At 32.2% G+C, this 27,145-nt stretch overlaps 2 protein-coding genes across 2 annotated transcripts; both read right to left on the bottom strand.

The window, feature by feature from the left end:
* Positions 1-685: 685 nt before the first annotated feature.
* Positions 686-13,061, bottom strand: LOC146165676 (uncharacterized). Its single transcript, XM_083380998.1, has 9 exons — positions 12,869-13,061; positions 11,643-11,777; positions 8,968-9,041; positions 8,459-8,498; positions 7,667-7,784; positions 3,336-3,457; positions 2,584-2,730; positions 1,756-1,837; positions 686-1,572 (listed from the first exon to the last, which is right to left on the bottom strand). Exons 1-9 carry the CDS (start codon positions 13,046-13,048, stop codon positions 686-688), a joined length of 1,785 nt encoding a protein of 594 aa, XP_083237124.1. The 5' UTR covers positions 13,049-13,061.
* A 2,966-nt stretch (positions 13,062-16,027) lies between these two features.
* LOC146165675 (protein adenylyltransferase SelO-1, mitochondrial-like) lies at positions 16,028-27,121 on the bottom strand. The gene is made up of 14 exons (XM_083381959.1): positions 26,974-27,121; positions 26,215-26,341; positions 25,642-25,834; positions 24,686-24,889; positions 24,260-24,440; positions 23,301-23,431; positions 22,539-22,650; positions 21,841-22,005; positions 21,142-21,290; positions 20,673-20,808; positions 20,099-20,233; positions 19,063-19,152; positions 18,437-18,618; positions 16,028-16,463 (listed from the first exon to the last, which is right to left on the bottom strand). Exons 1-13 carry the CDS (start codon positions 27,115-27,117, stop codon positions 18,469-18,471), a joined length of 1,917 nt encoding a protein of 638 aa, XP_083238085.1. The 5' UTR covers positions 27,118-27,121; the 3' UTR covers positions 16,028-16,463; positions 18,437-18,468.
* Between the last annotated feature and the right edge of the window lie 24 nt (positions 27,122-27,145).

The raw sequence follows: 27,145 nt of genomic DNA, 5'->3' as shown, positions 1-27,145 counted from the left end.
TATTGCTAAACCGATGAATATGAACATTGAAGTATGAACAAAGTTTGGTTGGCAGGTCTGATTTAACTAATGAAGGTTGAACAAAACCTTTGCAACAATGTTTTCTCCATATAGTACAAAAAAATTCTAATTCTGCATCAAAAACTATTTTCCTAAAGGTTTTGTTTTTGAAAGAAAACATATTTCATTCAAATTGATAAAATTGAATTCAGACATAATGTTTGTTGGGTTGTATTTTACTGCTGGGAAACTTACATTTTTTTATTGTTAATTTGCTACTTTAAAAAAAATGCCATTCAATTTGGTAAACATTGTGTTGTAACTCGTAAATACGTAATTTTTATGTTTGCCAAGCATAATGATATGCTATGATAGACAAACTGCCGAACGCAAACAAAACTGCATCATCAAAATCGTTGGCACAGCAAGAGACCTAAAAACACCCCAAGTCTGCTGTGCCACTTGGATTTTAGGATCGCAAAAACTGGATTGCAAATCATGACTAAAAGGCTAATTCAGGTTTGGCACTGATACTAGGGTATTATCACCTTAGTATCGGCAGAGTAGCGATACTTCCACTTGGCATCAAGTATCCGTTCCGATACTATGCTATTATCGAACAACCCCCCTAGTTACAACCTACAGAGTATGGTGTTAAGTAGACAAGTTTTTACAACAACACATGTTAGGACTTACTAATATTGTTGTGGCGGATGTTGGTTGCGTGGAGTGAGGTAGAATGATGTGGTTGACTTGTTCTGCTTACACCTTTGTTGTAATCGACACGCTCCAGTGAGCTTGAGGTAGGCTTGTGATTGGTCGACGGCTGGGTCATGTGATCGACGTCGCGCTTGATCAAACGGCTGTGTAGAGTGTTGTTGGACATGCTGAGTAACAGCGACGCAGCGTTTTTAGTGTCCTCTTCATCTGCGCTGATGTCGGGAAGCATTGAGGAGTCGGGTTTAAAAACTTGCTCGTTTTTCACCTTGATAAGAGCTAATGGCTCAACTGTGTGGTCTGTGGGTGCTGTTTCACCCGTTGTATATGATGGGGCTTGTTTTTTATCCTGCAAACTTGGTTCATGTTGTTTTTCACCCTTCAAATTAAGCAATGGTGGGGTTTTATCCCTAGGGTTTGTTAAGCTGTTATTTTGATCGCTTACTGGGGATAAATTCTTTGGTATCGTGCATACAGGACTCTGTGTTGTACCCCTGTGGTTGAAAATATCAAGTGTTTCGTGTGCTGTTGGCGCTGTTTGTTGCGCAAGACTCGTTGCAAGTTTATCTTCCACACTTTTGCCATGATCTTCAACCTCATGCTTCTTTTTTGGTACTTCTGGGGGCGATTTGATTGACACTTGTTCAGACAATCCACTATCATCGGGGGGCTTTGGTGATTGTTGTTCGTTAATTTTTGTTTTATCTTTCACAGATTGGCCTGAGGTGTCTGTAGCTGGTGCCACTGGGGTCGGGGGACTTGGGGCGCCGGGGCTTTCGGCCGCCGGTTCCACCGATCCGGGGGTAGAGGGCTTGCTTGCGGGGGACGACGGGCCGCTGCTCGATTTCTTCATTCCTGGAACCAAAAATATTTGTTAAAAAAAAGCAATAAAAAAAAATGTTGAAATTTTTCATGTGTGATAACCTTAAGACAGAATGTTTTGATGATTTAAATAAAACAATTATGCAAAAATGTGTAATAAAAATATATTTTTTAACCTGAAAAAATTGTATCAATATGGTATTTAAAAAGCCTAACCTGTTGTGATTTGGGATCCGACACGTCCGACACAAGATCGTCGCTTTCCAAGTCTGGCTTTCTGCTTTCCTGATGGAGAGTCCTGAAAACAAATTAAAATTAAAAGAAAATGGTTCGAAACTTGACAAGTGTTGCATACTGTGCGTTATGGGGTGTTCGAAGTAATAGAAATTGTCTCACAAAAGTTAACCTTCTGTAACTACAGCAAGGAATTAGCAGTTGGTACTTAAATGTAATAGTTAAGCCAAGTGTACCGCTTTATATCTAAAATAACTTGTTTAAAAGTTGAAACTTGTAGTTTAACAGGTTCGTGGTAATGTTTCAAATATATCTTTGTCCAAAAAAAAAGTTTTTTTTGGATTTGCTTCATTTATACCATTCACAATTATAGGACAAAAGCAAAGGTTTAAAAGTGTGCAAAGGTCATCCTCACATTTGTATTCAAAACTAAAAAAAATTTAAACAGTCTATCACAAGTCATGAATTCACATTCACTGTCTACATTAACCATACTAAATCGACGCAGATATCACCAGAGTATTAGACAATTAGAGATGCTTTTACTTGACATTGGGTATCGGCTACAACCTGATAAATTATCAGACATTTCCTAATGCTATTTAAGGCCAAAATTTGTGTTAGTGTTAAAAAATTTAGTTACCTTTAGTTATTAGCCTCATAATTTTTGACAAATTAATCCTTTTATGTAGAATTGTTGCGTTGAATAGCATTTTATTGGTGTTATGGATACCAATACCACCCTAGTATAATACAGATTCTACGACTGGGCATCAGGTACTGGTTCCGATCTGATATTATTGTACTTACCATAGAACTGGAGCTATTGTATCGAGTGCTGCGTCTGCTTCTTCGAACAACCGTGGCTCCTCCATCGGGAATTATCTCCGATATTATCGTTGTGTCGAGGAACTTGACTTGAGTCAAGCGAGGGTTAACCGACGTTTGAGTCAACACCTTGAGTAAAAAACGGTTTTATTTGTTGTTTTAGTTAAAAAGCTGGTTGTTAGGATGTTTTGCTCTTTGTTGTTTTGTTTTTGTAGGTAAATATTTTGATTCTTAAAGTACTTTATATTTACTGGTCAATTTTGTTGTCTTCTTATTTTATCAAATTTAAGGTAAAACAAAACATAATGCCAACAAAACAAAATTTGGATAAAAAATTCAAAAATTAAATCAATAGTGAACATTGGTAAAAGCACATTTACTTGCTATGGCTCTAAAATTCAACATTTTAAATAAAGTAATAAATAAAACAAACACTAACTATAAACAGATAGTCAATTAAAATTTTTCATTTATAGTGATGAACTTGTACAATCATTAACAACTTTATATAAATCGAATGAAACAACACAAATTATTCAATCCGCAAAAGCAAATAACTTTTATGAATCACATGAACCCCACACCATATTACCTACGTTTCTACTTCTGATACTTTTATAAAAAGCATAGTTGTTTCTCAAGCACGAAGTAACAATGGTCTACTAAATATTACTGTTTTTGTTGAGCTTTTTCTAAGTATAAATCTTGTTTGCAAGTGATTACCCACAGCTCACCATGTCAGTCATGATCTGTAGTTGTCCCTCTACATCGTGGCCTGTCACCACGGCGCTGTTCCATTGAACTGACGAATTGGGCCAATAAACCTGGACCCTGGTGCCGGCCAAACAAAAAGAATCTAAAATATAAATGTTGGAAATTATTCAACAATATATTGAACTTGAAATATCTCAAACTTTGTCTAGGTTTCTTTTGTATATAGTAAACCAATTCTTTAATATTTTGATTTTTACAAAAAAAAATGTTTTTAACTTTCTATGTGCTGATATTTTTGTTTTACTATGTGTGTAAATACAAAAACATTGTACTATATAAAAACGAATGTATCACGTCTGATGTCAGTATATCAAATTGTATGTTAACAACAAAGCAGAGTTTAACTAAATGTTTGTCACTCTCTATTATGGGAATACAAAACTGTTGTTACAACAACACAATAAACTTCAAAAACAAAAGTCAAAGCTAAATATGTTGAGTTGATCAAATTGTATGTTTTTTTTCTTTTCAAGCTACTTTACAGATTTGTAGAAATTGTACCTAAAAATACACTTTAATTTTAACCAATGGATTGGATATGGGACAAATGTCAACTAATAATGGATTTCAGTCAACGTTTATATAAATCTAAAAAAATATGGAAAATAGTCACGTTTGAAGCAGAATGATTAAATATGTTGATTGGACGTACAGTAGGAATATCATTTGAAGCTCAGATAGAAGTATACAAAATTTTAAATGTTTTAAAAATCTATATATTTATTTTCAACACTATGATAAAAAAAATAAAAAGATATCCAAAACGTTTAAAATTTTACTAAAATCACATTTGAGTGTTGTTTCTTCCTTGGTTAGGGAAAGTTTAGAAGGATTATGATTGTAGTTTTCTAACAAGTATAAGTCATTTAAAAAAATACTGTGTTTTTGGCTTATTTTTAGGAACATTTCTACAAAGAGGAATTGACGGCAATTACTGTGTCTAGCAAATAATTTGAAGAAGGGTAATTTGTCGTGTTTAAGCATTAGTGGGGACAGGAAGCTATTAATTTCAAACAGAAGATCCATCACAAAGTGTTTTGGTAACAACTTGTTCTCTGCTTGAAAGTTAAACAGTCAACAATCTTAACAGCGGATTATTTAAATGTTAAAATGAAGTTGTGGAGCAGAATGGTTGGAGGTTGGAGCTAGATGTAGCAAGAATACCAAAACGTTTACAGAATATATATATACACTTATAATAACTGCCTTCTCACTATGTTGAAACTGAATAAAAAGTTATTCGAAACATTCACAAAATGCTACTTACTTCTGTATAGGCTTTGATATTCTTACTATGTCTTAAAATGAAGCTTTTTCTCAACTGTTTTTGTATACTTGAATTGCTTATTTCAAAGACAACCCAAATTTATTTTTATTAAATACAACCTTTTGCAAAACAGTCATAGATAAAAATAAATATGATTATTTCTGTTGGTTATACCAATTTTTATTTTCTTAACCTCATTAGGCTTTATAACACACTTTATGTTGAAAACGCCATATTAAAATTAAAGGCTTTTATGATATTAATAATATTTAAGAATGTAACTAAAAGTATAACAGAATGTTTAATCACAATTTTACAACCTCTTAAATAATTTAGTAGGAGATACAATGTAATTAGCATTTATATGCTAGAATGAAAGCATTCCTCGTTATCAACATAACTTCCTGTTCCTAATGTCCCACAAAAAGTTTCAAATTACCTACTTTATAAAGACATCCTATAACTAGCATAAACGCTAATACCCCTAGAGTTGTTTGTCACGACAACATATATATAAAGAAAACTCTACAATTAATTAAAACATTTACATTAATTAGAATTGTTCACAAAATGCTACCTACTTCTGTATTTCTTATTTGGTGTGTTCTTGCTTGTGTATATGTTTAAGTTATGGAAATTCACAATACACCAAAACATTTAATGAAATGTGCATGGTTTTGGTATTCATGGTTTATTGAATGTTAAAAATGTATTGCGAGTTAAACTATAGTTTCATGTAGTTGTAGGACTTGTAACATATGAGCATCCCACATGGGAATAGTTTGAGAGGAGCATTGATACCTTTATATAACATTTGTTTGTCAAGCATAGTAAACATAGTTACATACCACTCAACTAGTGGCCGTAGTTTAAATGTGTCACATGCTGTTTTAGCAAGTTGATCATTAATGAAAAAAATGCATTTTGTTGACAATATTGACAAGAAGTGTCGCAGCAAATCAGGGAAAGTTTGTAGTTGGATTAAAATAAATGTAAAAACTATAAAAAATAAAGACATACAATATTCGCAATATATGTTTGTCATAATTGTTAGAGGTTGTAGTAAGACACTATCAATAAAGCATTTATCAGTATTAAATAAAGTTCACATAATAAATATGATTAAAAGAATCAACTAACTAAAAAACAGTTTTTAAATTTAACTTCTATAATTAGCATCATCAGTATGAGGTTGCCACAAAATTTTATAAAAATATTAATACTTTTTCAAAAAAATGTTTCAGTCTTCAAAGGCCTGAAATCAGATCACAAGACACATTTTGAATACAATTGAAAAAAATCTGGGAAGACGCCATTGTTCACAGTCACACATTCAAAATATATTGTTGAAACATTGACACTTTCTAAATACATGTCTTAAGCTGGTATATTCAAAAGTAAATTCAAACAAATAAATTCAAAAACTTAGGAATAAACATGGGTTTTTTCAAAAACATTTTTTAAATCAATTCTAAGATATTCAAAGAATTTTAAAGACTTAAATATGAAGTATCAAATTCAGGCAGACTATTTTATTCAGAATAAATTTAGAATTACTACTAGTGGGAAATGTTATATAACATGGCTCACTGATATATATAGGTTTTGGCATGAATGCTAGTTTAGTGTTAGTGTGAACAAATATGTAGAATAAATTTTGTATTTTTGTGATTAAACACAAACCATTATGCCTAACAGTTCAGAATTTAACACACTCCTCTGATTACTAGAGAAGTGGGGTTACAGACAACAACATGCCAGTTGCCAGCAGTGTATTAATAGAATGCTTGTCAAGTATGACACACCAAACATTGTATTTAACATCAACAAATCTGTAGTTAGCAGTCAGCGTGATTAGGTGGCACATTCATTCACTAAATTTATCTTACTTAGTGTATGGGTGTGTCAGTAACAGAATGTATTGATTACAAGAATTGCATGTGCATGAAAGGTTAGTGGATAAATGGTTTCAGTCTTTAAACATCTGTTGTAACATTCTGATGGTTAAACATAGGTTGATCTGTGATGAGGCCACATTGATTGTGGTTCATGGAATGTTGTTTAATTTAATTATTTCGTCATTTATTTTAGTTTGTGTCCTACTCTTTCAAGATAAGTGATCTAAGAACAGCAATGGGTTTAATTTTTTTTTTTTTTTATGGTTTTAAAATGTTCAAAAACGTTATAGTTAAAAAATACAAATACATTGTTATGTGTACGTAGCACTCATGTAACACACCGCATGTGGAATAATTCAGAAATAACTTTATGGCTTGTTAATATGGCAATCTTGGACCACCCTGGTTTAGCAATTTCACTTTTTATTGCTCAAAACATCGTTTTTAATCAATTAAACATACAGAAACTCACAAATTGTTAAACTGGAGATTAAAAGAACTGATTCAGAAATGTGAAACTCCTTCAGGTTTTTCATGCAGCAATATACAAAGTTTGTCTGACTGTGTGTGTGTGTGTGACTAAATCCAACAAGCTCAAAGTATATTTAAGTTGTCACATAAAGCATGGAACACTACATTAAAATATAAAATGTTAATCATTAACAAAGCCCACTATACTGGTGCTTAACAGCTTTTCAACATTTGTAAGATAATTTCAAAGTGGATTAAGTACTGGGAAAACTTTTGAGCAAACTTTAAACTTCATATCAATACACATTCATAACAAACAAAATTATGTTTAATAAAGTATTAGGCCTATTTTTTCAAGGTGTCTATGTGCCCACAAGCAAAACATTTAAGGAATCCAAAAAGTTTAAAAGTGTGTGCCTTATTTTTCAAGGTGTCTATGTGTCCACAAGCAAAACATTTAAAGCATCCAAAAACAAAGTGAAAAACGAGGGTTTAGATTTGCTGGAATTTAGGTTTTAACTGATATGCGGTTGCAGTGTGTTTAATGACCATAATATCACAAATAGTGCACTAATAGCTAATATATAACATGTAACCTATTTAAATTAGTATTAAACTTAGCAGTAATGTGTTCAAATTTTTAGAATTGACTCACTTTCAATGAGAATCTTCTGCATTTTCTGCAGTTCAATCCACCTCCGTACTTCGGTGCCGAGCAGCTGGTCACAGTTTGCGGCTGCGTTCATGCACGACAGACTTGTCAAGTCAGTTTCCTGCCAATGATGTCGACAATTGCATAAACAAGAAATCAAATTATTACCTCCTGTTTCTGGCCCAGCTGAACAGCACAAACAATAGGTAGTTTAACTGCTTAAAGCATCTTAATTGTTGAACTAATTAAAAATTGCTAATAGGTTAAGATAGGGGAAAACACTAATTTTGTCAACCGATATATGTGCAATGTGTTTTCAATAATCTGCTTTATTTTTTACATTTATTTATTAAAACACATTAAAAATGCCTTCTCACTATGTTGAAAATGAATGAATGCCTTCTCACTATGTTGAAAATGAATGAAGATTTCAACCTTCCTAATTTGTTCACCAAATTAATTATAAACTAGATTATAATTCTCAACATATAATATACAGTCATTTTGCCAACTTTTGTGAATATAGTGTTTTTTAAAACTGATTTAACAAAGAGTGCATTGGTGTGTCAATGCAGACTGTATTGACTAAAAGAGTTGTATGATAGGAAAGGTTAGGCAAAGTTTTAGGGCCTTCGGTATTTAAATACCTGGTATTGGTAGAACACTATATTTGTTAATGATTTTCTTTTATTCTATACATCTACTCATATACACAAATTCAAATTTTTATTTTTGTCAAAATCCTTTAAAAATTACAGATCATATAAGGTTGTTTTATTAATAGAATTTGTTTACCTTTTCAACGACTTTCAAATCACTTGTTTTGATAAACAACCTGAAAAGAAAATAAACATAATTTCAGCGGTAAATCTTTATTATAACTAACCAAGTGGACTAGTTGAAATGTTGTGGATAAAGAGACACAGAACCTTAACAGGAGTAGAACTACCGCGTGTAATGTTTTGAGCGACCCACTTATGGAATTACATCACTACTGCCCATACAACAAAACCAAGCACTCAAGTGCTAGAAGAAGCATCAGCCGCTGCTACATACAACCCAGGATGGCACTGTGCGTGTTTAACATGTTGTAACACAACTATAAACAAGAGATATTCTCCAATGAAGTTGAACATGGGATAAATTTTAATAAAAACACAGTTACTTTTGTTATTTTGTAGTTGTAACAAGATTTAAACATTGCATAGAAATTTAGGAATCCATTATAAGTGGCTGTTTGCTTCAAGGGTTTAATTATGTGCTAGGTGCCGGCAATTAATTATAGCTGCATCCAGGTAACATACCTGGTCGTATCAGCAAAGAAATCAACAAGTCTGTGTTGCTTTGTGTTGGCTTCTTCACTGTAGGGAGTAAACGCCTAAAAGACAAGGAACATAAAGTTTAAATTGTTTTATTGCAACAATAAATAATGATAAAATCAACCCAGAGATCTAATTCTACTACAGATAATATCAAAATTGATTTTGTGCATGTTCAGTAATGTGATAGCGTTAAGAATATCATTGATTTTCCTAAATCATTGAAACTAATTCTAAAACATTTAAATATGTAATTGTTCACAAAATTATGCAAAACTTGTATTGTTAAAAGATGTTACAAGCTAATGCGTAGTATTTGTGAAAAAACTTAAGTATAGTAATGTAATTACATAAAAGTACCTGTGTCTCTTAAATATCTACCAATTATTGAACGATAGAGTATTTACAACAACTAATTGTTCGCAAAATTTGGGAAACTTTTCAAGATTAACAAGTATTGATTGTATTATTTACACACACAAAAATAGTAGTCTGGAAATAGGAAATAAGAAAAAAAAATTGCTTCATGCATGCACACACTGATGTAATTACATTGGGAATATATACCTTTTTCAAATATTACAAAATGAATGTCTTGGTAGGGGTTTGGATAAGTAATGGTTTATAAAGTTGGGTAAATTGAGTGGTTACCTAGGACATGTCTGGTTTACAGAAAGTGTTTTATCAAAAAAGCTTTCTTAAGAATGTGCAACTTTAGTTGCAACCAAGTAATATTAAATTTACCCAGCAATAGTTTTGTAAAAATAGCTTCAAAATATCAGTGGACACACCATTGTGAAACACTGGCCAAGTCAGCCAGGCATTGATATGAGAGAAAGCTTGGGTTGGTTGGAGTGGGGACAAACAAAATGGACAAGAGACTTTGTGTCTGCTGCAACTTATTTAAGGTTTCCTGTTGTGGCTTTGCTGCCTTTATTAAATCACACAAAAATCAATGCCTCACTACATGAACACTTATTTGAGAGTGAAGTTTTAATGGCCTGTGCGCCTTGCTGTGTGTTTAAACTGCCCTGTGTGTTAGAGATTTATGGCCAGACAGGATGTGCCAAAGTGTAAACAATTCTATGTAAACCAATTTAGAGTAAAACAAAGACTTACACTTTTATGAGCAATCACAAATATTTATATAATTATAAAAAAGGAAATTAAAAAATAATAATAATGTAAATTTGAGAACAACAGAAAATAATATATCTCAATTTTTTTGAATGCTCTGGCCTAATTTTCATGAAACCAGTGTATTGTGTTTTCTCAATAATTAAAAAAGGACAGTTTATCAAATTTATCATAGTTACCATTTTGTACTAAGAAAAAAAATATTTGTTTTATAATAGTTCCATGCCCCTTTAAAGTGATTTTAATTTAAAATCCATAATCATACCAATAATAAACACAAGAGTTTTAGGAAATTTGCTGAACAAACTTCAGAAATAGAGTGGCAGATATTTAAAGTGGCTTTGTGGAAATTTGAGCCGAGATCCCATTGAAATGCAAGCAACCAAATCAACATGGGTCATGGTTTCCAAAATTATCCAGACACTGGTGTAGTAAGGGAAGTCATTTACTAATCAATGAAAGTTGTACATTAAGAAGATTTTTTTTTGTATTTGTTAAACTAAGAATATTAAAAACTATATAGTTATAATGTTAGCCATAAAAAACTTCAATTATGACAATGTTAGTCCATTTCAAAACATTGAAAATAAAAAAATATGTTTATTACCAAAAGTTAATCAAAACATGAAACTTTTATATATAAGAGTGATGTTTATACAAGCTATACATATATATATGAATCATAAGGATTAAAACAAGTTTATTAGAAAAAAAAAGTATTTATTAAATATTAATGCTCAAATAAGGTTTAATCAAGATAGTTGTTAAAGTTATGCAATAGCTACAGAGACAATTTAGTATTTTGAGTTGTAACAGTGACAGTGAATTAATTATTAACGAAGCCGTTTGCTGCGAGTATTTCAGTAACTTTAAGCAAATAAAAAGTGATAAAAAGGAATGTGTTAGTACCATTTGAGTGTTTAGTCGGCATATTTTTGTATTTTGGTCAGAATATATATTACATGTTGCTTATATAAATCAACGAAAATTTCTCGTAAACATATCAATATAACCTGTCACTGATTTAAAGTAGATTTTTGCAGCATAATAGTTTGGCCTGCATCACATAACTAAATTAGATGTATGGCAAACACACAACATTTGCTATCGGATTTTAAATAGTTACTAGTATTTATTTTGTTTGGCATGATACTAAAGTGTTATTTTAACATTTTAATCCATGTTTTTTATGTGAATAAGTTTTCCTTCATTTTGAAAAAAACAAAAAATCGAGCTTAAAATATCTTTAAAAAAACATTATAAAAAAATATGAAAAAAAACGAATTGCATAAAGTGCAATGATTGGTATCTAACATTAGTTTAGAATCAGTCATTAAAAATGTTGCAAATTATTTTTGTTTGTCCACAGTTCAATAGCTCACAGCAGAAGTTATATTTTGCATGAATAAAATGTTGTTTAAAGTGTTTATGTTGTTCAAAGTGATGTCAAATACAATGTTTGGTGTGTCATACTAGTTTTTAGGCATTCTAATAATAAAGTGCTATTATCAGAGAAGACTTACCAAGGCGGGTAGAAGTTGTTTCTTGGTTGGGTGTTCAGCTACAACGGCTTGTTCCTCAACGAACACGTGAGCGCATTCGCTGAAAACAACCCACTCACGATCTTGCCACGGCTGGTCTGCCCACTCCACACATGCCTGCCATAATAAGTGATTATTATTATTGGTTGTAAGCAGAACTATATACAATGCAAGGTTTCTTAAACTGGCGAACAAACTTTTGCAACAGAACAAACTTTTGCAACTTTTCTTAAAATTCAAAAACTTAAATAATAAGCTTCAAAGCAAATGACTTTGAATTATGCAAAATGCACAAAGGGAACAAGTTACGTTTGATTTGGTGTATTTACATTTTGTGACTGTAAGTTAATCTTGTCTTGATTATTATTATCTGTGTTTAGTTCTAGTCTAGTGAAACAATTTATATTTGTTTTCTATATCACGAATTTAAACAATGTAAGTCGGTGATGAAAAACACAAAGTTTCTGTGACTATACATGTAATTAGAATTTGTATTTTATAAGACTAGAATTTGAAAAATATATTAAAATATGCCATCTAGATGCCAAGTTTAATAAACATTCCAAACATGTTTAAACAAAATAAATTTAGGTTGCTTAACATTTTTTATACATATAATTTTGAAACGATTAAATTGATATATTTTAACTATATATATATTATTTAATATATCTTATTTGGATTTGACAATGTAGCGGTCGTTTAAAACAACAAATTAAGCGAGAAATGTAATGAATTTGAGGGTTTATTGCAAATTTTATAGCAACTAGTTTGAACAGTGCAGTGCATTGTGCTGAGTGTCGGCACTCTTGATCTAATTACAGTGTGCCCTGAGGCTGTACAACAATCGCTGCACACACTTGGATGAGTAAGCAAGTGAAGAGAAACAAGCGAGGTAAGTGATTTAAAACTGACTTCTTGTGAAAGTTGGCAATAAATCACTATTACAAGTGGGGATACAGCAGAAAGTTTATTCTTTCAATTTATTCCTAAAAGTTTGAAAATATATGTAAATTTTACTTTCAAATAAATATTTTTTTTGTAAAAATATATCTTTAATTAATATTGGATGCAACATAATTAGTAATACCCAGGTTTAACAATTACCAGACTAACAGCATCGCAATACAATCAACCAACAAAATATCAATATTGATATAAAATATGTTGCTAAATTTGCATGTAACTTATCTGAGACTATAACCTACCACTTGGTCTTTGGAGCTTGTGTCATTCCCAGTTATGCAACGTACAATCGCCGATTTCCAGTTTTTATCGATAATCCATTTCTCACAGGGCAAATCTTTGTTATTGTCATCTTCTGCATCATTGGGCAAGATTATGATCCTTTTCCCCGTGAGTTCTGCCCGACTTTCGATCTTTTCCATTTGCTTAAAACACTTGATCGCGCCTAAGCAGACCCAGTCACATCTGAACAATATGCAACACAAATTAAACCGTAAAAAATTTAAACCTTATTCTTTGCTTACACATGAAACATTTTTACCGTTCAAAAAAACATAATAAATTCCTTATAAGATTCTATGGACCTGCTGCTTAAGTTATTTGTTGTAACAGGTGAAATTAAAGTTGTTCTATTTCTTGTGACATATTGTTTGTGACATACAAATCAAAATACCTCCATTACCCATCTTGCAAAACATACATTGAACACAAATTATAACCACCAACTCAAAAATATAAACTTCACTTTTTTCTTACATATAAAACAGACAGAAATAACTTATAATGTTTTGAACTATTTTCTGTATTGTCAGAAGTAATGCAAAAATTGACCACAGGGTTTTCTGTCCTATAAAAATACAATATGTCCATGATTTTACTCCAAACCCTGTTTACTATTAACATGTTTAATAATTTATAATTTAGATAACAAATAATGAAATAATACATTACTGTTTGAAATAATTCCAATGAAACTAGGATGGTGCAAACATATGAAAACTGAGATATGTTAAATGTAAGAAAAAAATTCCTAAAGATATACTTTTTCTACCAATAAACTGAAACACTTTTTACAATTTAAACATTATTTTCCACAAAGAGCATTTTATAACAAAACTGTTCTTTGAAAATAAACAAATCATTAATAGCTCTAAGTAATACTAAAAATAGGTAAGCTAATAAACTTTGCTCGACTCTTATCAAATACTTAAACACCTTAAACTTAACTTATTTTCTGGTTAGTCCTTGTAAGAATACTAGGATAAGCAACTTCTTTGCATGTTCAAATATCTAGGACCTGATAATGTCAACTATTAACATAATTCCTATTATAACTGATATAAGACAGGTGTTGCCTACTTTGGTTGTTTTTAGTTAAAAGGACGATTAATTACAAGAAAACAACGAGTCAAAATGTCATTGATGCATTTCTGAGACAACTTTAACAAAGGATGTTTGATGTTTCACAAAACTATCAAATTACAATATTGTGTTACAAACAAAACCACGGTAAATTAGTGGGACATTAACAAGTATTTAATAAATTAGTTTTAACTAGACAAAACTATAAAAAAGACTAGTAAAATAAAAACAACAAATAAACAACCTGATTCTTTTTTCTTTTCATTTTATAATATTTTCATCGATTAAAGCTATTTTAAACTATAAAGAGTGACGTTTTTGAACAAAGCTAAATCTGTAACATTTACAAGATCCTTCTACAACAGCTGAATTAAAAACATTATGTCACTGAGAATGGGACGTTTAACCTACATCGCAACTCATCATTTATTCATGAATTTAACCAAACCCAGCGTGAAACATCAAATTAAATGTCACTATTTACTTTTCATTACAGATGTCCAGCATTTAGTTCACACATAAACTCCCCACTAGTTTGTACAACTGCTAGCTACGCGAGCAGCACTTAAACTGGTAATTGGCTTACCAAACAACTAAAGAATGTCGCTTAACAAAAGCCACATTCACCAGCTTTCCAAAACTTCTTAATAACCATTATCTTGCAAATCGAAGTAAATATTTACACAAAACATCTACAAAGTGTTGATCTGATTTGCGAAAAGCTTTAAAACTCTTGTAAAAAACATTTATTCCAGCGCCAGTGCTTTATCTCGCGATCATAAAGAGATAAAGGCGCAACTAAGCAAAAAGCTCATCGCGTGATTTATCGCGGCCGTCAAATTCAGCCGCATTCTTGCAACAAAAACAATTCACCTTATACGCAGGCTCTGTTGCGGCACCTGGCGGTTAGACCGATCTGTAAATCATCAACACCAGCGGCGCACATAAGCAATATGTCGGTGGAATGTGCAAGTGGAATGATGACAAGAACTTAAACTTAAGTTGGCCTATACTTAGTCACTGTTTTCAAATGCCTTGAAATTAAGTCATTGCCAAACAATTGGGTTAAAATTAAGTGTTTTCATTCAATATTTGTTGATAAAATTGGGATTCTAAATAACTATTTTACAAATATCTTTACTGGGATTTAACTCATTTGAAAAAGACTTGTTTACAACACTGGTATGCACTACGCCTACGATATTTGATATTTTGATCAAAAAGTAACACAGTATAATCACTAATCAGATGTCAAATGGCGTCGCAAACCTTGGCAAAAATGGCCTAATCAATTTGGTATCTGATCAGCACAGATACCACCCTAGTATCGGACAAGTACCGATACTGCAACTTGGTATCGCGTATCGGCTCTGATCAAATATTTTTGAACATCCCTAGTCGCGCCTTACGGTTAAAATGGCTTAAATAGCACTGTTCCATTTGCAGTGTCTGTCAATGAATCTGTAAGAATCTATGAAATCTGTAATTTTATCCGTATGTAAACACTAAAAGTGTTTTTATTCAGTTTGACATTGTAGCGCTTAGATTAGAGCAGATTAAGTCTAAATTGTTTTACAGACAAACTACATTTGTAATTCGGATAGTTAGCTGTCAATAGAACATGAAACAAGACAAATTAAATTGAAATCAAACATTCTCTTACTAAGGAAAAAGTTGCCTATATCAAATAAGTAAATAAAGCTAAACATCTCGACTAAAAATTAACTTTTTGGAATGCTTAATAGTATCAATTCTGAAGTGACCACGTTTCTCTATTAAGTTTACATTCAACTTTCTTTAAATATTTCTTTTATAAATTGTAAAATTTGCTGACCTTATACAGATCATTGAGCTGAACTGACTAACAAACCAAACATGCTGTGTCAACTTAATTTGGTCTCTACCTTTATTTTAGATTCAATTTGTTTTAAAACCGACCTTAGGGCCAACTGTTTAAAATGACAAAGGTTTCTTGTGAGTAAACAATGCCCCAGTATGACGTCACAATTTCGATTGAAAAGTTTATTAAAGTTCAGGCACCAACAAGATAAGTTAAAAAAATAATTCCAAGCTTATTATATTTTCACGCATCAAAATGAAGACCATAAGATGATTAACATGCAAAAAACACGTAAAAAGTTTTAACAGGAAACAAATATGTGTAAATGATCCAGATATTGAAGACGTACAAACATAAAAAAATAGTAATAAATTACAAGTACAGTTTCTGGCTTGGAAAATCAATAGAGTCCCAATTTATTTGCCGAAAAAGAAATTCTGATGCAATATTTTATCTTTTGAGGTGAAGGAAAACACAAATGCATTACATATCAGGATTCAACTTTTAGATTGGGGACAAAATTAAACAGTATAGGCTACTAACAAAAATCCATATTCCTGTGATGTAGTTGGTTTCAGGCCAATGCTGTTTGAAAGATCAACTTTTAGCGATGGCCGTCATTTCGGAAACCACACCTGAACAAAACATGTTGTGTGTTTTTGTAAATTGAAAGTAAAACATGTGAATATAATTATAACTATAGTAATTGGCCTAACGCCACCCTAACCTAACTTTCTATGGTTCCCAACATTTTATGGCTTACAGCACCATTCAAAAATAATAATAAGATTTGGGTACCCAAGTAGAATTTTCGTGAAGTAATTTACTAGAAGTCACTATAAACGGAATGGAACAACAAACATTAACTCTAAACGATGTTGAAAAAAATATAGTTTGATATATTGAACTCTAAACGTACACAAATAGTTGTAAGCCGATTAATTAAGCAAAATCAGATTCTTGAAGATTCTCAAATATCTCGCGGGACCTTAGAGCAGTGTTTCTTAAACAGGTGAATGGTTCACTCCAGGGTGAATAAAATTTTTGCAGGGGTGAACCAAACAAAAGGGGTGAATAAGGGTGAACCGTCAGAAAGCTTTTTGTAGCTTTATATCTCTGGACTCGAGAAATTGTGGATTTGAAATGGTAAAACTTAGCTTGAGTTGATCTTAACAAAAATCGAAACAAACCAAGTCATTTTGTGCTGTTATATAGACGAGATAGTTTTACAATAGCATGAGACAAGGGTGAACGAAATCTGAAGATAGATGCTAGGGGTGAACAAAACTAAAAAAGTTTAAGAAGCACTGGTTTAGAGTATTAGAAATGACAGCAGGTTGTCGCGGCGCCCACATTGGGAACCCAGAAGTAAAAAGAGAATCGTTTCTTGACGAACAATTAAAAAAAAATCTCTTTTACCCAATGACTTAAGTCCAAGTCAAGTCTTATGTCCAAAATACTTTCAAGTCAAGTCATTTTAACCACTCGACTCAAGTCATGCCAAGTCATTTAAAAACAATGACTTAAGTACACTTGTGTAACAGTCATTGACCTGCCTTGTAATCTACAACAGTGATTACAACACTGGGGAATCAGCCCTTGGGTGGGAGGCAACTTATTCAAACAAGGGTGGGTTGTGCAATTATTATTAATAGAGGGCAACAAAAGAAACAGAAAATGTGCTGTTTTACTGACTTAGAAATAACTCTGCAACAAAAGCAACGGAATATAAAAACTAAACAAATTTTCAAAAGATTTTGTAAAACAAATTGCTGATATAATTGCTTGCATAGGGATTTCCGATACTTGGTAAAATATTCCGATAAACGATATTTTGGGCATAAAATATCGCTCTTCGATTGGGTACAAATGACGTCATTTCTTTTCCAAATAAGAGAAATAGATGAAACTGAAGTGAGCGAACGAAGTGTTTTGTGGGTTGTTAGGCCAAACGCTACTTAAGCGTTGTATTTAGTTACATTTATTGATATTAGGTCGTTTGGTAAAAAAACATCTTTTGCAAAGTAGAAAATGTCACGTTGAATCTACATGTCTAAAATGTTTTCTATTTTACCTTTTTTTAATTAGCTTAGAATTAGAATTAAATCATTTTAGTTTTCTCTAATTAGACCTGAATTAGAATTACTGAATTCAGAATATAAGATAAAATTACATTAAGTTAATTCTGGATCAATTTAGCTTAAATTGCAATTTATTCCCATAGGTTGTGAATGACAATTATTCATGTGTCAACACTATGCTATACACTATGCTATTCAGGCTGGAATAATCACCTACACAAGCCGTTCCGACCAAATAGCTTTAATTTAATTTTTTTGTTTGAAATGAGAAACTAAAAATGCCGTTGGACAAAGTAGAATTTTTTAAATCCGAATGAGATTAAAACTAGGATTAGAGCCCACAAGCAATTCACAAATTAGATAAGAATTAGAATTAGCCACATTTTGATCTAATTTGGTAAAGTAGAAAACTAGAATTATCTAGTTGTCCGAGTCTGGTGTCAAACCAGTGCCAATACTATCACCGGAATCGTTTTTTTAACACTCCAAGCTTATTTCTAAATTTAAAAACAAAATACTTCACCGACCACAAGGAATCGTAGTTTGGGGTTTTCCCCGTTTACGAGGATCAGGAAAGTTGCATTCCCATTGATGACGCAGGCGTTGTTGCGTCATAAAGGATGTTTCGGAAGCCGTAGAGGGGCGGGGATTCCCCCTCAAGGCCGGGTTCGTCAAAAGGGTGCTCGAGACGGTTCAGGACATTTCGAACCTAAATTAAAAAGGAGTTGGGTTGAGTGAATTTCTCATAATACAATGAAACATGAACACACATACGCGTGTTAATAGCTGAGATCTGCCCTTCTGAAGCTGCTTTTTGACCAACGATTACGGCTTACATATCATTAGTACACCGAAAGCCATTGCAGATTCACCGAGTCTGTTGATCTATGATGCATGCAAGGCCTGGCTAGAAAAACAACTAGCCTGCAGTGTGGTTCGAACTCACGACCTCCGGTCAAGCCGGGACCGTTTCATAATATTATGTATTTTTTCTTAAATAAAACATTGATATAAAACAAACTGAAGCCATGAGACTGAAATTTAAAGCAACCTATAGTCGGAATAAAACACTGTTCTAGATACAAACAAAATAGGACCAATAGATGAATGAAAAGATTTTGTCATATTTGCAGAACATTAGCTATAAAAGTACCTCAAGGTAGTTCCCCTTCTCCGCTTCTTCAATGGCGTTTTGAGCGATGTAATTTCGTAATATATATTTCGGATTGGAGGAATTCATTAACTGAAAGAAAAGAACTATCATGTTGCTTGCGAATAATTCTTTGAAAAGTTTAAATACATTAAAAAGAAAGTTTTGTTTTTCTGATTTAAGCTATTTTTTTGACCAGTATTTCTTAACCCGTGGCAATTTATTCTTAAAGAGGTAATTTGATAATAATTTGAACAGAAAAGCAAAAAGTAATATCAGTCTTTTAAATGGATATTTTCTTTAAGTTAGACACAAACTATAAATCTCGCCCGCAGTGGCCAAATCCTTACAGTTAAGTTTGACGAAGCTTTTTTAAACCAATGACGTAATTTGAAAAGTAGTTAAGTTTTATATTTTGTTCAATACGTTAAACCACCTGTTGCGTCATTGTTACGTCACTGTTACGTCATATATACAACATGCAATTAACTTACATGTGGTTCTATTAATCAAATTAATATCTCGCCTGCTCAGCGGCGTCCAGCTAAACCTTGCGAAACAATTCCTTTGGGATTGCCAGGCATGTAATGGTCTGAACGCCAGTCAGACAGACGCAAACTCAAAGTCTCGAACATAGCGGCGCTTTGTAATTTGTGTTGAGTTTACTTTGGACATGTTAAGTTTATCGGTTGTAAGTTTTCAATTATCAATTGTCGGTTAATGTTTGTCATTCGTAATATGTTAGAATATTTGGAAATGTAAGACCATGGTGTTTTGTGTGGATCAATCGATTCGTTTGGCAATAATTATAAATACTAACTTTAATGCATTTAATATATCTTATCAATTGGAATCGAGTGGTGTGTGTTTTGTTACCAGCTTCAAACAAGATAAAAAAAAAAAAAAAAAAAGGAAAACAACACGAACTCACGGCGGTTGGTGTCCTTAAATAGCTAGGCAGAATTAGCTAGTAAAGCTTCTTTAAACTAACTACTAACTAATATACGACATAAGGCACCACCTTAGCTTAAATTCCTACATTTTTTCGTTTCTTGTCCAACTCTTCCAAGTCACTTTTTCCCTCCGTTTCTTTCTTTAACCTTTCAATGTAGATTTCCAACCAATCAGACCACTTCTTTACCGTCATGCTCTGGTAGTCAGCCTCGGACAAGTTCTAGGAAAATATAGAAATTTTTAGAGAGGTTTTCACACCATATAAAATAATAATTGACCTAGTAAAACGTTACTTAACGATAAAGTTGTTAAAATTAATACTGATAAAGACATTTCTTTATAATATTAGAGTTTAATTCTTTAGTGTAAGTTTTATTGGCATGACAATTAAACATTATGTAAAGTAGTGGTTCCAAACTCTTTGATCTGGAGAGCTCCTCTCTGTTTTTACAACAGAGAAAATAATAAAAAAAAACATAAACTAATTTAATTTCTCAAACATTCATATCAGTATTTGTTCAAACTAATTATTGCAGACAAGGTGTCGAATGGTGTGTTTGAAACAAAAAACAGGAAACTTCCGCATGGCCATGGGGCGCAACCCCAGTTTGAGATCCACTTGTAATTATGGCTTCATGAAGTCCAATATATTTTCACACCTCTAGTGATTTAAACTTCTCCAATTTTTCAATCTCTTGTTTAATCGTGCCACCACCTCCAATCATGGCAAGCAAGCCTGGGTTTTGTTGGATGACCGTTTGAAATGATTCCAGCTGTTCAACCGACATACTTGGTCTAAAAAGAATGTTTTCAACACTGTTGAGATATTAGCTGTTTTCTTGTGTGTGTATCTTTCGTGAAACTTCTGTTTTTTTATGTTTGTAAGAACTTATGAATAAGCTTCATAAAAGTGTTTCCAATAAATTTTTGATTTTATGAGAATCGACCCAATAATTTTTATTTACTAAAATTTTGTTTAGGATATTAGAAAATGAACTGGACGCTAAAATAACTTCTCAATAAAAGTTGACCGCAAAATAAAAGGTTGATAAACTATATTTGTCAAATAAATAATCAATCGATAAATCTTATTGTTCTGCATTTATTAATTAAAATTGACCAGCTTACTTTGCGAATATTTTGAGGTTTTCCAAGTTTGGGCAGTTTTTCACAAGTGCATCGAGAGCAGATTGTACGGAATCTTGAAAGTTGTTTGATCCTGGAAGATTTAACTTGCTCAGGTTGCGAAAAGTGTTTGTGTAATCTGCATAAGTTTCCTATAAATAACCAAAAACACATTTTATTAGCGTTCTTCCTTGAGTCAAACTATTTATGTTTTTCATTTCACCAAAAAAGCTGCCAGCAACTTTTGTGTTTTTTTAACCTTTTAAAAGTGTAAATTCACCAAACTGGAAAAGAGCAGCAACAGTTTGTAATATTGGAAAAAATTGACATTTCAATCATTAAAAATGTTTCCGAAAACCTTAAGTTTTTTTTATAATGTTTAAACAAATGATGCCATGAGGTTTTACCAAAGCATTTGTAATGCATGCAATATCAAGTTTATCCCATATTATGACTTTGATATTGTAATTAAAATCACTGAAAAAATTTGTATGTGTTCCAAAATCATTTAATTAATTTCACAAGAATCAGGAGGTATGAAGAACATCATTTGCATTTTAATTTTTACATTGTGGCTAGAAGTTTTACACTGGCAGTGGCATGATGTTTTGCCAAAGCATTTGTAAAAAATCTAAACGCAACATTTCCAATGTAATGGTTATGATATTAATATTAAAATTAAAAAAATATACTTTATTTAACCTGCATTGTTGAGAGAAGTTTCTCGACTATTTCTTCATCCTCTTTATCAGTTTGCTTTTCACACAAACCCAACTTTGCCCGCATTTCTTCCCGGTAAGATTTCTTAAACTCTTCCTGATAAACTTCATCGAGGACTTGCTTTGAAGATGATAGGGAAAGAACGTCCTGGGGAATTCCCACAAATGCATTAACAATACATAATCTTCTGTACATAGTTGCACATTATTTTTGGTTTGGATATAGACAATCCAAATAAACATAGCACTCTGTATACACCTGAACGACATCTGTGCAATGTTTATGTAGATCACCTTATGTTGGCCAATATAAATTCTGTTTTTGCTTTGTTTTTGTCATTCATTTTAATCAAAATAGCTACTCTTGTTATTATTTTGCATTGTATTACAAGCATTGAGTATCATTCACCCTGAAAGAAGATGACTTATACAGGGCGCTGAGATGTTGGGGAAGTCATATCTAACCAGGGGAGTTTTTTTTTTTCGATTAGTAAAACAATGATTCATTAAATTTTTCTAATTTATCCTATAAATTTATTTTTTATTTTTTTGTTTTTTAAATCGTAAAAAATCTATATGTAGGAAAATCTACTCTGGCTAATGCTTCAGAAAATATAGACTTTGAAAAAGACATAAAGTACTTGTTTGAAAATCTTGAATAACAAATATTGTGTAACTAGCCTGAAGTGCTTCTGCAAACTTTTCAAGGTTCCACTCACAAATTTCCGGTTGGTTTTTGAATGAATATCTTCCCTCCTGGTCAGTTGTGTTGCAAATAAAATCTGGGTCGTAGCTGGAATAAAACAACATTTTGTTGATCCATCCAGAGATTTTTAAGTTGTTTTCAGTTTTGACATATAAATTTATCCAACGATGTTTCAAAATAGAACCTACTTCTGTATGTTAGAAACAAGGTTAATATTACACACTCATATAAAAAAACGGCCTCTTATTCCTTAGTGGTCACCAAAGCTGTAACTTATAAATCTGACGGTAACTATTCAATTTTTAAAATCGATAACTGCAAATTATAATCAAAACACAATATAACAATGCTTTCAGAAGTAGGAATATCTCAAGAATTAGTTAGACTAATTAAGTAAGATTTCTTTTTTAATATTGACCACTGTTTTGTTACAACAAGGTAACGTCTTGAATAGTTTGACGCAAAAAAAAGTAAAAGATTAAACATGGTGACCTAAAAGGAATGTCTACCAGAAAACAAGGTTTTATATCAATATTTTTCCTATTGTTTGTGCTTAATTTTCATTATTTTGGATTCTTGAGCATAATTTTGTATGTTTTAATGATAAAAAATTAAAACAAAAGGATAATAAAAATTCAGGCATCCACAGCAAAACAAATTAACAACTTTTTTTAACCTGAATAGTTTTATTAGCTAATTAAACATTTGCCAGAGTTCAAAATAGCCAACATACTTACAAATCCAGGAAGCCATAAGGCCCGTAGTCGATAGTGAGACCCATAATGCTCATATTATCGGTGTTTAAAACTCCATGGCAGAATCCCACACATTGCCATTTGGCAACAAGATGGGCAGTCTTGATGCAAACCTGTAATACATGTGTTACAATGTTGACTCATGGAAAACAACATGAAAAACACTTTTGCCATGTCTCATCTTTGAGGTTTCAATTTATTTGGTTGCTTGTTTGATGAAAACATGTGCAAAAAATAAAACAACGTTCTTAAGTGATTAAATTAAAGTCTTTAATTTTTTCATTGATTTTTATTTAATCATTTTTGACAAACTATTATATCAAGTACTCCAAGATTGATTTTTAATCCAGTTTGTCCAAAACCACCAATATATTGCATAAAAGTAATCAGTTAAGGACTATATTAACAACAAAGCTATTTCCAGGAGTAAAACACATTTTTAAATAACTTTTAAAAGGGGAGCATTTTGTTTTTTTACATATAGATTTATTAAATATTAAGGTAAAATAGAAGGACCAAGACAGTGTTGTTAAACTTATTTTTAATCTAAGCCCCCAAAGTGAATTGGCAAAAAACATAACACAAATTGAGTCCTAATGCAAAACCTGGACTACTAGTTAAAAAGCGATGTACACTAATTGATAAAAATATGAGGTTTTCTCATCCACCACTATAGGAAATAAACAAGTGAAAATTATCAATGTGATACAAATTAAAGACTCAAAACGCCCCATGGCTGGTTGGTTGATAATCTCTGACCTAGGCAAACTTGGACAACTAGATTTATTTTTGCTTTTTAAATTTAGAGCATTTGGTTAAAATTAGAATTAAATCATTTTAGTTTGTTAGGTTATAATTAGGACTAGCCAAATTTTGCTCTAATTTATTAAATTAGAAAACTAGAATAATGTAGTTGTCCAACGCTGGACCTAGAGTCTCACCTGTCGGTAAAAGTTGAGATATTGTTCAGTGTCAGCATTGGGAAATTGTGCTGCAACCTCAGGATAAAATCCCTCGATGACGTACCGCAACATTTGTCTGAGCAGATCTACGTTACCAACGCTGGATCCACTTTTTCCCGACATTGAGTCCCTTGGCTTGAATATTTCAAACGACCCAAATCTAAAAAAGGAGATTAAATAAATTAGTATAATAGGTCAAAACCGCGAACAAGCTCTTTTGGAGTCGACTGCCCTTCGGAGATGATAAAAATTAAAACACAACATGAGTTTTTCATATCTGGATTTTAAAAATTTTCCTTTTTAATTCGCTTGTTAAAAAAATGGGCAACATGACCACAGTTAAATGGTAAGATTACTATAAGCAGCTGTGTAATGTGTATATGAATTGTTCCTTTATACATATACCTTATAAATGTTGGAGCAATCCTCAAAACAAACGCACTGTTTTCACGCTTCGCTCTTCCATCGTAAAACATATCGCGAGTGACTTGGTAGTCGGAATCGACGATTGTACCTGCCCTGGTGCTCGGGATTCGTAAAAAATGCATCGCTTCACTGCACAGGAATTCACGGATGGATGAACGCAAAACCTTTCTGCCATCTCCTTGTCTTCAAAGTTACATAATTTTTATAAAATACATTTTTAATCATATCACATTTGTTAATGATTGAAGTCAATGACTTCGCTTGAGATAAGTCTTTATAGTAAAATGATTTAACTTTGACTTACAACATTTTTAATAAACTACTTTCATTAATCTTACAAGATGTTTCATTTGCTATAATATTATACATCAATATTTATCTGTAACAAATTTGCTTGCCTATTTTTTCATTTATAAAAATAATTCTGGAGTGAAATGCATTTGCTAATTTTCAATGTTTAACTTTTTTTTTAAATGAAAGTGACTTGATTTCAACATATTTCAAAAAGGTCTTTTGCAAATGACTTGACTGGAATGAAATTATTTTTAGAATTTTTTACAAGGTATAAAAATGATTAAAAATCAAGCCTTGCAAGAATTTGTTGAAGGACTAGGTTAGTAAATGAAAAAAACACAAGGACAAGATTGTACTTTTAAAACGAAAACAAACTCAACAAACAAGAATTTATTTTTAAAAGTGGCTACAGAAATACCTATAACTAGTTGAAATTCCAACACATTTTTTTCAATACGTAGTAAAAATATCAAAGCCCATACAAAAGAAGGTTATATTTGAATGCTTTGAACAAATCTTAATTCATTTTTAACTTCTGTATGGGTTTTGATACCAGTTCTACATCAAACTAAAACCACTCCCCGCCAATTTTCCAATTTTTTTTAAATGTAATGCAAAATGTCAATTTATCAAGCATCTACCTTGAGAAAGGCGTGTGGCCGACACCCTTTAGCTGAAGTTCCCAAGTTTCATCGGTAGAATTGACCAGATCGCCGAGGTAGGCCACGGTCCCGTCGCCCAGTTGGCCGGCAAAATACCCAAACTGGTGGCCACAGTAGCAATGTGAGGCAGGCGTGCTGTTGGGGAGGAGTTTGTTGCCGCTGAAATAATCCGCTAGATCCTTTCAATATAAATGTACAAGTGATGAATAAAATAATATATGCTATTGCCAACCGAAGACTGCTCCAATTGAACAACCGAGGGGCACTTATCAATGTTAATTTTTACTTTACAGGTTTGCAAACAGGTCATTTTGAAATAACTTTTCATGTCTTTTGTGAAAATAACAAGTCCAAGTCAAGTCATTGTGAGATTTTTGTGAACTTATGCAAACCAGTAAAATAAGCAGGGCATAAGTCATAAATTTGTTGTGATTCGTGCGAAACGAATATTACAAAAACAGTGGTACGTACAAGTCAGTTTGAAATAACTTATGGCCTAGGAATGTCAGTCGCAAAGTAGTCCAAGTCAAAGTCACGTACAAATATTAAAACAAAATACCTGATCCTTGACAGCTGATTCGTCAACATCAAGAAGTTTTAGCGCACTTTTCGAAGAAGCAACAAGCCTGGCGCCCTCTACTGGGACAATGTTAACCAGTGAAAAACACGCGCCAGATACCTAAAAAAAATTCAATCGTTACAATTATTATAAAGATTCTTTGTCAGCCAAACATAGATTTTTCAAGACAATTTTGTGTAATAAGTAACCGAGTTTGGGTAAAACGGGGCTGGTCCTACTACTGAAATGCTAGCTATGCTATTTTGCTGTTACTGATCATGAATTAAATTCAACATTTATCTTGCAAGGATCAAGGTGATTTTTATTATCACATATTTAGTGCAACATTATCAAAGCCAGATCAGAAACTTAGGTGCTGCCGTGCTGGCCTAGAATCCTACCACATTTTCATATGGCATTTATACTGCTACATTACTTAGGTTAGATTGCGAGTTTGGATTCGGGTGGTCCAAGTGTTATTATTATATTGATTTCCCCATATTCACTTCTTTCTTGCAACTTCATTTTTGACAACTTGTTTTGTTACTGTACAACAAGTGGTAGGATTCGAGACAAGAGTCAAAGTTTTTGACAGAAAACTTATGTCCGAAACACAATTTTCACTAGAAGTATAACCATTCTTGGCCAACCAAGCATAGGTTTTTTAAGATGATTTTTTGTAAAAAAATACGACTTTTAAGTAAAACAATTATCAGGAATTTTACAAACAAATAAAAACACTATATACAAACTTTTCGTGTTCCAGGACGCTTTGATTCCTCAACTGGAAGTTCTTTCAAAGCTTTATTCTGCAATTTAATCGCGTCTAAGCCCTTTTCATAAGAAGAAGACATCTTACGTTGTAAAAACAAACGAGAGGAAAATTTCCTGAACATTTGTTTATTTTCTTGTTTAGTTATGGGG

Source organism: Ascidiella aspersa, chromosome 2 (genome assembly GCF_963924565.1).
Source record: "Ascidiella aspersa chromosome 2, kaAscAspe10.2, whole genome shotgun sequence".
Classification (NCBI taxonomy): Eukaryota; Metazoa; Chordata; class Ascidiacea; order Phlebobranchia; family Ascidiidae; genus Ascidiella; species Ascidiella aspersa.
The sequence above is the reverse complement of the archived record's forward strand: the minus strand, read 5'-3'. Positions and strand labels throughout refer to the sequence as shown.